The 14,591-nt window shown below is 37.9% G+C and overlaps 1 protein-coding gene across 1 annotated transcript in view; it reads left to right on the top strand.

The window, feature by feature from the left end:
- The window catches only part of LOC141436843 (G-protein coupled receptor Mth2-like), a 77,768-nt gene extending 63,439 nt beyond the window's left edge, over positions 1–14,329 (top strand). The window contains exons 2-10 of the mRNA XM_074099921.1: positions 2,505–2,728; positions 3,189–3,415; positions 3,576–3,761; positions 3,902–3,980; positions 4,339–4,520; positions 5,197–5,322; positions 7,857–8,004; positions 10,124–10,313; positions 10,894–14,329. Of these exons, the coding sequence (XP_073956022.1) occupies positions 2,505–2,728; positions 3,189–3,415; positions 3,576–3,761; positions 3,902–3,980; positions 4,339–4,520; positions 5,197–5,322; positions 7,857–8,004; positions 10,124–10,313; positions 10,894–10,998 (1,467 nt within the window). The 3' untranslated portion in view covers positions 10,999–14,329. The remainder of the gene's footprint in view (positions 1–2,504; positions 2,729–3,188; positions 3,416–3,575; positions 3,762–3,901; positions 3,981–4,338; positions 4,521–5,196; positions 5,323–7,856; positions 8,005–10,123; positions 10,314–10,893) is intronic.
- Positions 14,330–14,591: the final 262 nt, after the last annotated feature.

The raw sequence follows: 14,591 nt of genomic DNA, 5'->3' as shown, positions 1-14,591 counted from the left end.
AACAAGCCGGAATTGATGCGACGTGGCGCCTTATGCAGCCTTTATACAGCAAAGCTGGCGGCACATCAACCACTTATTGTTGAGATACGCGGTAAAAGGCATTCGTATCATGTAATTGAGCCTTAGGGTTAACACAGTTTTCGTTTTGAAATTAGATCTTTGACTCATGGGGACGTAAATATTTGTCTTTGTGCAGATTTATTATGCGAGTATTTACTGTAGTTTTTAACCCCCGACGCAAAAAGAGGGGTGTTATAACTTTAACCGCTATGTGTGTCTGTCTGTCTGCATGTGTGTCTGTCTGTGGCACCGTAACTCCTTAACGGGTGGACCAATTTGAATGCGGTTTTCTTTTATTTGAAAGCAGGGTTTCTAGCGATTAGATATGGTTCCTCAAAATAGGTTCTGCCTTTATTGAGGTATTGAACTTTGAAGTGAAAAAGTCGGGGCTTCTTATGGTTTCATACGATTTTTTTAGATAGTATTCGCGTGAAAGTAGGTGTTCGTCATCATTATCATGATCATCATATCAGCCGTAGGACGTCCGCTGTTGGACATAGACCTCCCCCATGGACCTCCAGTTGCTTCGGTAGGTAGTAGGTAGTAGTAGACAGTAGGGTCTAATGGACAAACATCATATCAGACCTATTCCGCCAGATGTCCTGGCATGTTTTTTTTTTAACTGTCTTGTATCAAAGGAACTCCGATTTTTGTTAAGGCTAATATTGTGCTCTTCCTACTACTATTGCCATTACCCGGCTAGCACGTTTTAATAAGCTACGAGGGAACGAGTGATGCCACGTACAGCCTTTATACAGTCTTTTGTAACGTCAATTCAGTTCTGACGAAATTGTAGCGACTAATAGGTACATACTATATAATATTTGTTTATTGGTCATCATTGGTTGTTAGGGTAGTTTATACTTACTTAAACCATAGAGACTTATGTTTGCAACGAAAACAGTTTTGTTAAAATTACTCACGTTAAGTACCTAGGTGCTAAATATACATTTATTTGTTAGTTTTTGCAGGCCGAGACAAAATTGTATGGCTTTGTATAATATAATTGCCATGTTCTTTGTCTGCAAATAACTATAGCTCTGACAGTCATTGCTTGATAAAGGTTTGCTCGAAGGATCTAAATACATATAATGCGCTTTGGCAGCCTACGACAAAATACCGATCGTTATCATTGCCCATTACCGCAAGCAATTAAAATTAATATTTTAAACTATTATCTTACTATTTTACGCCGAACGGTGACACGTCGTCATTTTGCCGCATAAAGTTAAGCGTCACTCTTCTTGACGGTATCTCTACATAAGCTTAAACAGTCCATCAATGTTCAGTTATTTTCTTACATTGTTGACCGACTAGAATTGTAGGCGAATTACGAAGAATGCAAATTAATTTTCACGGAAATCATCACACTTTGTTTACTTATAATTCAAAAAAGGTCGATTTTTTCAGCCCAATCCCTGGTCGTTCATTAAGCAGTGCTCTCGGGGACGGGAAAATCGCAACTGGTTTGCTCGGGTCGGGAACAACAGTTACTTCGGGATAGCCTGGACTAAAATACGTGAGCGACCCGCTTATTTAAATAGGGAATCGTCCCGTTTACGCATAAATTCACGCATTCGTTGGCTGTGATCGAAAAAATGCTGATAGATGTACTATGCGAACTCGATCGTGAGCCCACACACTGTTGCACTCGCATCCAATTTTATACGATCTGCTCAGGAATCCAAGCTTCCGTACGCCCCCTGAACATATCCGTCAACTGATCGACTATCTGATCCGGTATCAGCGCGTAAAACAGTATATTACTCTTATCTTTGAAGACACGTTCGAGAACGAGGATACTACATTTACTGGGAGCGCGTAATCTAAAATTTTTGCAAGCGTACGCGGATCGAGATATGAATTTACCTATATTCGTGTTTTAGGGAATTCGTAAATTCTTGAATTGAAATTATCGATGTATGTACTGTTACAGATAACATACTTAAGAAACGAGATTGTGCAACTGGAATAATTTTATATTGCTTAAAAGATGTCTTTATTCTTTACTTAAGTATTTTAATAAAATTGAGCTTTCAAAACATGCAACGAAGTTAAATAAGATTCGCGTTGTATGTAAAGTCCAGGTAGAATCAAGTTCCAACGGCACGTCTCTCTTGTTTACGTGACCAATTTAAATATATTGCCTTGGTTCAATTTCTTTATGAACACGCTAAAGTTCAAGTACTCGAGATGAATTCTGAGTAGGCTCGTCGGATGATTTGTGTGATTTATCATTGTTTGAATGACGACTTTAATTGACTTGTCCTCCTCACGTGCAATGTGACCTAATTTAATGGGGATCAAGAGCATATTTTCAAGACTCATTGTTAGCCCCTCAAGTCACGTTATGAATTTCCTAGAACGGCCCCTTTAAACTGGCATCAATAAAATAGGTTCCTCATAAGTGTCCAATTTCAAAATGATTTTCTTTTGTCCTACAGGAGCAAGATGAGGAAGTGAAGAAACAATTGCCGGTCGTGCCAAAATGCTGTGAAAGCGGTCAGAACCTGACAGTCACGTTCGAGGACGGGAAGACCAAAACGGTCTGTAGCCGCAGCAGGCTGACCTTCCAGCCGTTATTCCACAAGGCCAACGACACTCACATCTGGAGTTACGACAGCAACGTGTTCGAGACGATCGTCAGGAATCCCTGCAACTACGACAGGTCTTTGTGAACATGTAACTGCACCATTTTCGAAGCTTTCTTGGCTCTTGGCTCATAGTAGTGTCCGTAGCTGCAGTCGTCTTATTGACTTAGTGGATGGTATTGACTGAAAATCAGCGCTGTAGTAGGCGTATATACTATTTAGTGCAGCATAGGTAATGCTGAGTCAATTTCCTTTTCGACACCATCAAATGTTTTTGTAATTTAAGTCTGTCTACCTATGTGTATCTCTAAAACGATTCTTATGATAATTAACTTGTTGATCTGGACACGAGACCAGACAAAATAAATATAATAAAAATATTTGTATTCAGTATTTTACAAGAAAAAATAGACACTAAGTAAAACACGAAATTGAAAAAAAATGCACAACCAATCTTTAAATATTAATAGGTCGCAAAATGGTAATAAAAATGTCATATTTGGGCAATTTATGCTATAATTAGTGTTTCCTTTCCAGATTTAAATTGGAACCAGACAAATTTAGCGAAGATGAGTTCTATCTTCTTGTTAACGGTTCTTTATTCGTGCCGTTTAGTAAACCACCGTTGTTGGGCACGAAGGATTTTTGTATGGAGACGTTTTGGAACGAGACGAACCCTGCAGGGGTTACGCTCCCACTGGTGTGTTTCCCACAGTCCGTGGAAGTAGCTAAAACTTCGACGACGCTTATACTTTATGCAGTAGGTAAGTAGCAAGAAACTTGAATAGAAAATATGGTCTTTAATTTTTTTTTACTAAGTTGGTTTACTTGACCTATAAATTTATTATTTATTTACTATTACAGAGACGGTTATGGATTACTTTTAAATATTTGTAGATACGTTAACGAACTATTTTTTTCCAGGTTTAATTATATCCGTGCCTTTTCTTTTGGCTACGGCGTGTGTATACACGGTTATCACTGAGTTAAGAGACACGCATGGAAAAGCATTGGCATGCCATTCTGCATGCTTGGCAGTGGCATTCTCTTGTTTAGCTGCCACACAGTTGGCAGGCCACGCGTTTCCAATCGCAGTTTGCACAACTATGGGTAAGAAAGTATTGACTCACATATGTAAATACATAAATACCTACAACACCTACGAATATTAAATAGACTATCAAAAATGTCTAAAATTCGAAATAGGTTCTTGCGATACGATGCTTAATTGATGTATTCTTTTGTTACAGCGTATCTTATCCAGTTTTCATTTGTTTCCTGTTTTTTCTGGTTGAACGTTATGAGCTTCGACATATTTCTAAACGTTAGGTAAGAATACTTAAATTGTTTTTTTTTTTTATCATGATAAAAATATGTTGTGCCAAAGAAATATTAATACATTACCTTTCTGTCATTTGAGGTGTGTACCTAATCTTGTTTACTACGATACGTTGTGTAAGAGCTTGACCTTGAACATGTGTAAGATACTTACTTAGTTTAGTAATACAAGCATGATACTATGTACAGTAACCTCACTCTGACGCCTATTACCTGTCACATAAGCTTAACATGAAAAAAGAAGAGAAATTGGATAGTGATCCGTTTAGTGTTTACAGCATTAGACGTCTTGTATACATTAGAATAGAAAAAAGTGGTTGGATGGACTCTCATACTCTTCTAATTTCAGACGATACGTAAACTCATCAGTAAGCAGAAAAAGCATGCGTCGTCGCTTCGCGTGGTACTGCGCGTACGCCATTCTGTTCCCAGTGATCCTGTTAGTGGTCACCATCAGTATGGAGCTGTCTCCTGCCGTGCCTAGTACATACCTTAAGCCTAACTTTGGAGTTAAAGGGTGCTGGTTTAAAAGTGAGTGGCATGTCAATATTGTAAAGTTATCGAAACTACGCGTAATTGCCAAGTTTCGTATCAATACAACCACAAGCAGTGGGTGAAAATCAAATTCAAAGATCCCTACATACATAGATCATACATAGTTTCAGTTGAAACTAAAATCCTCTTCTTTGTCCGTTACTCTTGACAGAGTAACCATGGTCAACTTGCACGTCACATTTTACGCCAGTTTTCACCCTGACCGATCGCTTCTCTAGCCCAAGTGTTGAGAGAAGAGTATTTTGTTATGTGACTTGACCTGAAGAGCACTCTCAATACAACCACAAGCAGTGGGTGAAAATCAAATTCAAAGATCCCTACATACATAGATCATACATAGTTTCAGTTTCAGATGAAACTAAAATCCTCTTCTTTGTCCGTTACTCTTGACAGAGTAACCATGGTCAACTTGCACGTCGAACAATTTTACGCCAGTTTTCCCTTACCGTCGCTTCTCTAGCCCAAGTGTTGAGAGAAGAGTATTTTGTTATGTGACTTGACCTGAAGAGCACTCTATAGAGCGACTTGTAGTGCGGGGAAGGGTCCATGGCAGAAGATCAAGAGGAAGTTCGCCTAGCGCAGGACTGGCCATAAGCTAATAAGAGCGTGTTGAAAAAAAGAAAATTCTGTTATCCCTGTTGTTTGTTTGCAGCGGACCAGGCAGCCTTACCATATTTCTACGGGCCGGTTGCAGCAGTTTTGCTCAGCAACCTTGTCATCTTTGTGCTCACGTCACGCGCCTTCGCCAAGCACTACGACAAACTGAAAGACGTCACGCGTGAGTGTTTCTGAGGATTTAGGAGTTTGGTACAACATTATCGGACTTTTGTGCCAATAAAAAAGACATGTATTTACTGCGTAACGCGATTGAATCATAGCTGTAGAGTCACCTTACATAGTAATAGAACCATTTTCATTTTTGTTAAATATATATTATATATTAAATATTTATTTATTTATTTATATCTCCTTCGATCCAGAGATTTATTATTAAAACAAATAGAAACTTACATCGTCTGTATTTCTTTCTAGAATCACTTGCTTCTGTTTTTGCCTATACTGCTATTAATTCACGCAGGTTTCTTTGTTTTTTACGGTATTCACCAGTGAAATATGCTTGTTTGAAACAACTTTTCAGCAATATCTAATTTTTTGAGCAATTAGCTTGTTGGCGTTTCGTTACTGACTGAGTCTCACAATAAATACAATTTAATATGACTTTGCAGACAGATAGGCACTACGTGGTTTTAGCTTACGTCACATTTTATCAGGTTGGTGATCGACCACGTGGTCTCTTCAACTCTGCCTTGAATCATCAATCGGGTAAAGGAATAGGATGTAGAGCGCCAAAAAAAACCTTTTCGCTTATTATGTATACGATCACACGCGGTCAATTCATCGCTGCGTCACCTGGTTTCTTTGTTGTAAAAAAAGTCATGTCCGTTTTATTATGTCGATTATTAGGATCGTTTATCTATTTCACTATTAAATGACGTAAGTTATAAAATTCGTCATGTTATATGCCTTCGTATGACTAACATTAAACAAAAACTATTTGTAGTTAGATTCTACTAATGTGTTGCTTGTCTAAAGATAAACAAGCGTAAATAGTAACGATAGTATTAATCTGAAGATAACTGTATGTAGACTATTATATGGAATGTACAAGATAAGCCGCTAGATAGTATGAATCACGGTTTATCTTTTGCGAAATGGCTAAGTGATATCAAGGTTAATAAAAGCCCTAATGGAAATTCTGTGTTAGTTAAAGTACTTCAGACAAGTAGAATTAAGCAATAGACTTTTGATGGCAGGTACGTTTCAAATGATATTGGTAATTATTACTATGTACTCACCACATCGGAAAAGATCTGTTGGCATACCTAGATGATTGATGAAGCTTTGGTACTGCTATAATTTAGGGCCTATTTTATTATATTTTGTATGTTAGAAATATCTTTCTTATGTCTCTGTTAATTTTGTTCAAATTAAGACTACGATGTAAGTTTTTGGAATTTCCATGGAAATTCAGAAAATCCTGGATTTTAATTCAACCGCTGGTTCTTATGGTTAACCTTATTGTTTATACTTATGTTTTTTTTTATGGGCAATAAATTATTTTTAATTATTTTATTCTTAAAAGCGCAACGTAGGACGTCCACCGACGAGATGGACGAATGACCTGATTAAAACCGCGGTTTCGGCGTGGATGCCGGCCACTTCCAACCAAAACAAGTGAAGGTTTATGGGGCAGGTCTATGTCCAAGAGTGGAAATCCTATGTCTCATATGATGTGACGGTTGTGTTGCTCTGAAGTTGAGCCCTGGTTGAGCTCGATCGGTGGTGGCGATAAATGGGTTTGTGTGATTTGTGTGTGTTCTGTCAGGAACTACATGAGCACACATTTCTTGCATAAAGGTCTTTTCCTACTCCACCTTATCATGCCATGGCCGTAATAGGAACGTGTCATGAACGAAATGCTAAACGCATGGCATACGTGATACGTGATAGCGTTCGGGAAGCGTCGCAGTGTCTTTTCGTCCAAATTACCGGAGTGTTTAAAATCAATAGTCTTTGACCAGTGTGTGTTGCCAGTGATGACATACGGATGTGAGACGAGGGCGCTAACAATGGGCCTCATGAGAAAACTCAAAGTCACTCAGAGGGCTATGGAGACGGCTATGCTCGGGGTTTCTCTGTGGGATAGAATTAGAAATGATGATATCCGCAGTAGAACTAAGGTTACCGACATAGCCCGAAGAATTGCGAAACTGAAGTGGCAGTGGGCGGGGCACATTGCTCGTAGGACTGATGGATGGCCGATGGGGACAGAAAGTTCTGGAATGGCGTCCGCGGACCAGGAGATGAGCGGTCGGTAGGCCTCCAACAAGATGGAGCGACGAATTGGTTAAAATCGCGGGATCGCGGTGGATGCGGAAAGCACAAGACCGGTCTGAGTGGAGTGGAGAGCCTTGTGGGAGGCCTATGTCCAGCAGTGGGCGGCTTTCGTCTACCATGATGATGATGATTATACGTGACACACGACGGCGACGGTTGGTTACGAAACGTGCTGGTGGGCATAGTCTCATACTTTTCGATACGAAGAATATATTTTTGCCTGACACGTTGCTAATACGGTCATGGTATGATACGGTGTAACGGGTAACGACATTTAGGGGCTGCCGTCTCCGTCTATTCGAACAAAACAAATAGAGACGGCATCACATTTAACCTTCAGTTAACACTAATCAATGGATGGTGAAACAGCCCCTTAATGTAGCTATCATGATGATGAAAGTGTTTGTTCCCCAGCTCTGGACATGGCGCACTCGGACTTCAGCACGACGGACGACTGGGTGCGCCTGGGCACAGTCCTGGGCCAGCCGCTGACTGTGCGCGAGCACTCGCCGGCGCGCGAGCCCGCCAACTTCGCGCAGAGATTAAAAAAATATAGGAAGATGTGAGTATAGAGTCTTGTATGTATCATTTATTAGATCAGTTAGAGAATCCTGAATTAACTGCCGTAATTACGAAAAAAAACAACTTCAAAGAGACTCCTCAGGGATAGTTTTTAAATTAAAAAAAAGTCCACAGCGATTCATAAACGAAGGAGTTCTGAGGTAACAAACCTAGAAAAACAACATTTAACGAAGGTTAAAAAGTGAGTTTTTTTATGTAACACATAACATTCGGCCAGTTTACAATTTGACCTTTAATAGTGAATGTGAAATCTTGTAAATAAAGTCAACTGCCATATAGGTAGTAGTTTCTATCAATGAACTGAGTCGTCTGTCGATGTTAACTGAAATTAAGAAAAACACGACGTATTAAAGACGATGGCTTCGGAACGAAAACAAGGTGACGTTTAAATGTCTAACTAGCAATAAGTGTAAACTTAAGATTTTGAAACGGACGGAATCCAAACTCGTAACTCGTGGCTGTAGGTACGCCCAAGCAGTATGTTTGTCCAGTTAGTACGAGTAAGACAATACGTAGTGTCCTACTAACTGGACAAACGTACTGCTAATAAACAAAAAATAAGTTTTTGGTAAAAGTTTCATTTTTAATACAAACTTTTTTTGCTGACTATACTTTTTGTCGACTTTACTTGCATTGTCACCCAAACTACATTTGCGTACCAAATTTCAAGTCGATGCCATTAACCGTTGAAGAGTTCCGTCCTGCGGAGGCGATCCTGGCCAGACTACTAAAATGTCACTACCAGATATACAAAGTATATAAGTGTGCCAAATTTCAAGTCAATCCGACTACTTGAAGTTTGTCGAATTTAAATTGCAAGATTTGACTACAGACAGGCAGACAGACAGACAACGGGACAGGTGAAACTAAATAGAAGCTTGTAATATAATAAATATAAAAAACTATTTCAGCTGTTTGCAATTTGAATTTGCAATCCTAGGTAAGAAAAAATCAAATGTTCCATTTCCGCTGTCAGTTATTAAAATAATGAGTTGATAAGGTATTCTACTTTAAACGAAGACTCCAATTTAAGCGTTCAACTTAATATGTTTATACTATTTACTTACCTCTGTCAGTTTCAATTTCTAAACGTTTATCCAGGCACTTTCGTTCGTAATGAGTCTCATTTACTTCTGACATCAACCTTCATTAGACTTTCATTACCAAATTACATAGTTTCAAAGCGACTTTTTAGGGTTCCTTAGCAAAAATGGCTTTCTACACTATTACTTTCTAGCACTAATAGTCTCTCATTTAAGCCGCGGAAGGACGGAGAGGCTGACAGGCAGACGAAACGATGAGACAGGCGAAACTATATCGGTTCCATTTTTGCCTTGACTTACTATTGACCTCCTATCGAATTTCTGTTGGATAACCTTCTATCCCAGATTCCGATTGTCCTTCCCTCATCATGTTTTACAGGTCACTTCCCGCTCGACTACATTTCCGTTTGGTCGATGTTAGACCTCATTAACGACGGAAATAGCTCCCAGTGACTTACGAGCCCTTTTTTTACACTTTATTAAGAAAATGTTATTTGAAACAAAATGTGATCATCTAGTTTGAAGATTAGAGTTAAAACAAAACTAAATTTCAATCATACGAAACGTTATTGAAGTTTTGAAGATTAACATAGGTAACTAATTATTTTATCTTATTTTTTTAAAACGTATTTAATAAACACATAAATAAATAGTCCCCTTTTACATTATACCCTTTAAAAAAGTTTGGCGGCTATAACCTTAACTCTTCTAAGTTGCTACACGTTTGACACAGTGGTCATCGGTTGACGTTCGTTTCTGAAACTTCATGATGACTTTCTCGGGAAAATAACGGGATGATTTCACCTTGCCTTCTACACCGCAGTGCTGGTGTCTGGAGTTCGTAGTTAGTAATAGTCAAAACAAAGTGCTGCTGCCCAATCTAATATTAGGTCTCTATACGACGTTATACGACTTCGGAGGGGAGAGAAGGGTTCGCTCATGCTAAATCCGACCACCGCATGAACTTTAAGAGGGCATAGTTTAAAAAAATAGGGTGCGCTAAATTTATTTTCAGTGTGACCAGTTTCTGTGAGTTAATATGGATGTTCTTTACAGTTTCCGAACGTGCTGCCTGCTTTCGTTCATCATGGGTCTCTCCTGGGTACTGGAGGTGGTGTCGTGGGCGGCGGGCGCGGGCTCGGCCACCGTGTCTGTGTGGTCTGTGTTCGACCTCATCAACGCGCTCCAAGGTGTCGTCATCTTTGGCATCTTCGTGCTGCAGCAGCCCGTACGCTCTATAGTCAAGGTCAGTTCATATTTACTTAACTTTGGGAAACATTTAATAATTAGTAGCTGTTTTCATACACCAGTACCTATAGAGGAAGATTAGTCAATGTTTGAAGCTTTTAGAGTTTCTAAGATAAAGGACAATAGACATACATGCCGCTTTCTTCGTAACTGTCAAAATTATGAAGTTTTATTTTATTCGAAAGATCTAGATAATCTAGATGTTTCTTAACAAAGTTTCATTTAAATCAGTTTAGCCGTTCATGAGATATTGAACTTTGAAATGATAGTGCTGGGAATTTTTCAACTTTTTAAATAATAATAATATAATAATAATACTCATTTTCTCTTGTTCTGAGAGGAGGCCTGTGCCCAGCAGTGGAACGTATATAGACTGGGATGAATACTCATTTATTTCAAGTAACATGACTCATAGAAAATACAGAAAATACACAATGACATCATAGAAACAAACAAAATAAAATTGATTAATAAATAAATTAAATTATCACATTGTCTATATTAAAAACACTTAAGTTGTTAACTACTTAAAGTTGTTTTTAATTTCAATCATTTTTTAACAAAAGTTTTTGTTTCAGTTTTCGATATTGTGTCAGTCCTGCAGAAGGAAAAGAGACGGGTCAGAAGTGTCAGTTGTTAGTGAACGGAACAGTTTAGGTTCAGGCCGACGGGACTACGTGTAGTGTGTACTGGTCACTGTATGTGGCACCTGTATGGTACATCGGATCTGTTGTAGGAATGATTTCAGCATAAGTATTTTGGGGAAATCACGAGACGTTTCTTGGAAACGCAGCTAGATTATAAAGTGTGGTACAATACGAGAGCGCCATTAATGGTCTACGCTAGCTGGCGAGGATGCACGCCTGCGGGTGCGGGTGCAAGTAAAATCCGTCGCACGCCACGCGTGCAGTTAGCGCTGCTCATACTATTTTTCAATATACCACGCGCCATATAAATCTACCTAAAAGTTCATTACTTAATACTCAGTTTTGACGCATTTTTGAGATATTTTTTTTATGCGACGTCTTTAAGTTACTACCGGATTGTGTTCGAATCGCTTAACGGTATAGTGCCTATTCAATTATTGGAATTATACCTTTATAGTTTTTGTGGCAATGACCTTTTAGGCAAAGTTAGGCGGCGGAAGGTATAGGCGTCCACCCGCTCCGTGCAAACCGCGTCAGCTATTATAGCGTAGGTGCTTAATTTCAAGCCTAGCAGGTGTTGTATGTAGCACACGGCTAAGTTGATGCTATGGGTATTTTGCTTGTTCAACAGTATGACCACCTCAATTCAAATCGGGCTTTCCGACCACCTTACCCTTTCGCAATATTATGAAATTTTAGAATAGATTTCATTAAATACTAATTATTGTGATACGGCAGAACCCAGTGACCACAAGGAGCCCTCGAAATTTCCCAGAAATTGGATAACGCTATCTTCCGACGACATAGCGACTAGTTGCCTACATTATATCAATTGGTTACGAACGATAAGTCACCTCATGTTAAGGAACGGAATGAAGGCTCCTGAGCATTGGCACCTTTCTTCCGTTTACTAAACAGTAGTTATACCTTCGATGTATAGAATGGTGACGCTCGAGACTGATAATAGTAACAGTATTATTGTATGCGATTGCCTAATTGATTTGAAATCTGATGATGACGAAATGTAAAAAAAAACTGTGACACAGAAAGATTATCATGATATCGTAGATGAATAGGACAATAATTAACAAAAATATAGATTGTCTCAAAATGTTTTTTATTTAGAATACGAAAATGACACAATGACGAAAATTCACAAATTTGAAGTTATGTTAAGTTCAACCTTCAATTCGAATGATTACTTTGACCATGCCACACCGAAATTATTACAAGTTGTTCATAGCAACTTCATACAATAGATGTAAAAAATACATATGTTTAGCTAATTTTTTTTACGCTCTGCAGCAAAACATTAAAAATACTTACTCATATAACTTTGAAGTCGATCACACTAAGCAACCCCTTATCATATGAATGGACGTTGTCAACTTGTCAGTCACCCCTTGGAGTGTCCGTCTGTCACCATCAGAATTCAAATTAATGCAGGCGAATCAGTGTTTCCATCTAAGAGTGAAGATTGACGTGTGCATGGACTCCTTCAATGATTTAATTTCTGTGATAGCGCCTTAACATTTGAAAAGTTATGTTGCTGTATACCCAGTTACATTCCGACTGCCCCATTTTGTGAACATAGTATATGAAATTGTAATTAGAATTGTACAAAACAGAAAAGTGTCCATTTAAAGTTACCGTTTAGTTCTAACAGCTTGTTGTCGCTATGGTTGTTAATACTTAGTATAAGAGAATTGGATATTTTTGTATCGTACGTAATGATAGGCATGACCAAGAAGTTAATGGTTATAAATAAGTTTGATTTATCGGTAGTTGGAGAGCTCATGTTAACCGTTTCGGCAGACATGTTTTATTTCACGGAAAATATTTAGTGCCATAATAATAGAAAATAGTAACAATCATGGTGCATTTCGTTTCCTTTACGAGGGCTAGTCATATAGTTATTGTGTAGTTATAAATGTTATAAACTCAATAAGTTGTTTATTTATTTCCATAAATTTATTATAGTTTTAATGTTATAGAATAATTGTCTCATTTTTTCTTGAAGAATAATTTCAGTGAATCCTCCACACTTTCTTAAATGTATAAATTTTTAATTGACAATTACTACTATTCTTCGTATTTTAGATAAGACTGTAATAAATGACGGAACACAAAATTAAAATCCACTTTACAGAAAGATAAGATACTAAAGGATTTTGTTACGAGACGATTACAAATTACAAAACAAATCACTGCCGACAGTACACGCCGGTCATGCGTTTTGTTTCATGCTATAGCCATAGTCAATGGCGGTTATGAAATACTTAAATCCTGACACATTGCACAGCTATGAAGTTGAATATTGACAATGTGCACCATTGGAAAAAAATCTATACTTACTATTCTGTCGCACGCAACAAGAACTGTATTTTTGTCTATAATTCAAATTATCAATATTCAGAAATTTCATAGTTGTACAATGACTCAAGATTTACAGATCTAGTATATAATGTTTTTGAATCGAATTGCTTTTTCAATTAGATTCAGTAATGATTGGTTTTTTGGAGTCTTTTTATATTTTTTATTTCAACTCCAAATTTGTTACTTTCACGGGTATCCCGTAAACCATATCGAAAATACAAACTGAGACATGGATGCACAGAAAAAAACAAAAAAAGAGACCAGCACTGGGAATCGAACCCAGGTCCTCAGCAATCCAACCCCTACACCACTGCTGGACAGGAATCTAGACACGAATTTTTCCTATCCATACATATCTCAGGTTGCTTATTTCTACTATGCTACTTAAGCAGCAGCAATAGCGACATCTATGTTTCGTCGACAGACGTCACACTCTTTCGGAACTAACCGCTCACCCAGACAAGAGATGTCGCTAATAAGCAATCAAATTAAATTAATTAATTGGATTTCATTTGATTTTTTAAATTTATTAATTTGATTGCTTAGTAGCGACATCTCTGTCATTATTTACGACGGCAGCCGTCGTAAGCTGAAATACAGCCCTGTACTTCATAACGGCCTTTGACTATAGAGCACCTATTTATAGAGGGAAAAAAAAACAAAAAATTAATGGCTCCACGACAATAATTAGATTCGTAATCTCGTATTGGTGTAACGTTTTGTTTCGACGTCATTAGTCATTACCCTTAATACGTAAGTAGAGAGTTCAATTACGATTATTTTCTACCCCCCGTAGACTAATGATGTAACTCGAACTCTCGGTACAGTTTTATGAACCATAATGAGGTATAATTTGGAAAATTAGCGAGTACGGTGCGTGTACCTATGTAATGTATTTATTGTTAAATGTTGATGCGGAATTTTAAGTAAATGACGATTTAAAATGTATATTTGTCTATTTTGCAAAACATGACGTTAAATAAACAAGCTTTATATAATAAATGTTTTTTATTTATCAAATTTATTGTATTGGAACTTTCATTGATTTTATGTCAAGAACAACAAGACAACTAAGGTGTTTGTTTGTAGGTATACAATCCTATATCTGTAGAATTAATATATTTCATGAGTAGAAGGTAACCTAACCCACACTAAAAAAGGCTTTTTATCCGACGAAGACGAACCACCGGGGAATAGCCAGCAGGAGTGGACCTATAATCGTCCTATACTCCTGCTGGCTGTGCTGAGGCACC

This window comes from Choristoneura fumiferana, chromosome 17, assembly GCF_025370935.1.
Source record: "Choristoneura fumiferana chromosome 17, NRCan_CFum_1, whole genome shotgun sequence".
Lineage (NCBI taxonomy): Eukaryota > Metazoa > Arthropoda > Insecta > Lepidoptera > Tortricidae > Choristoneura > Choristoneura fumiferana.
Note: the sequence above shows the minus strand (reverse complement) of the source record. Positions and strands in the feature narration are given on the sequence as shown.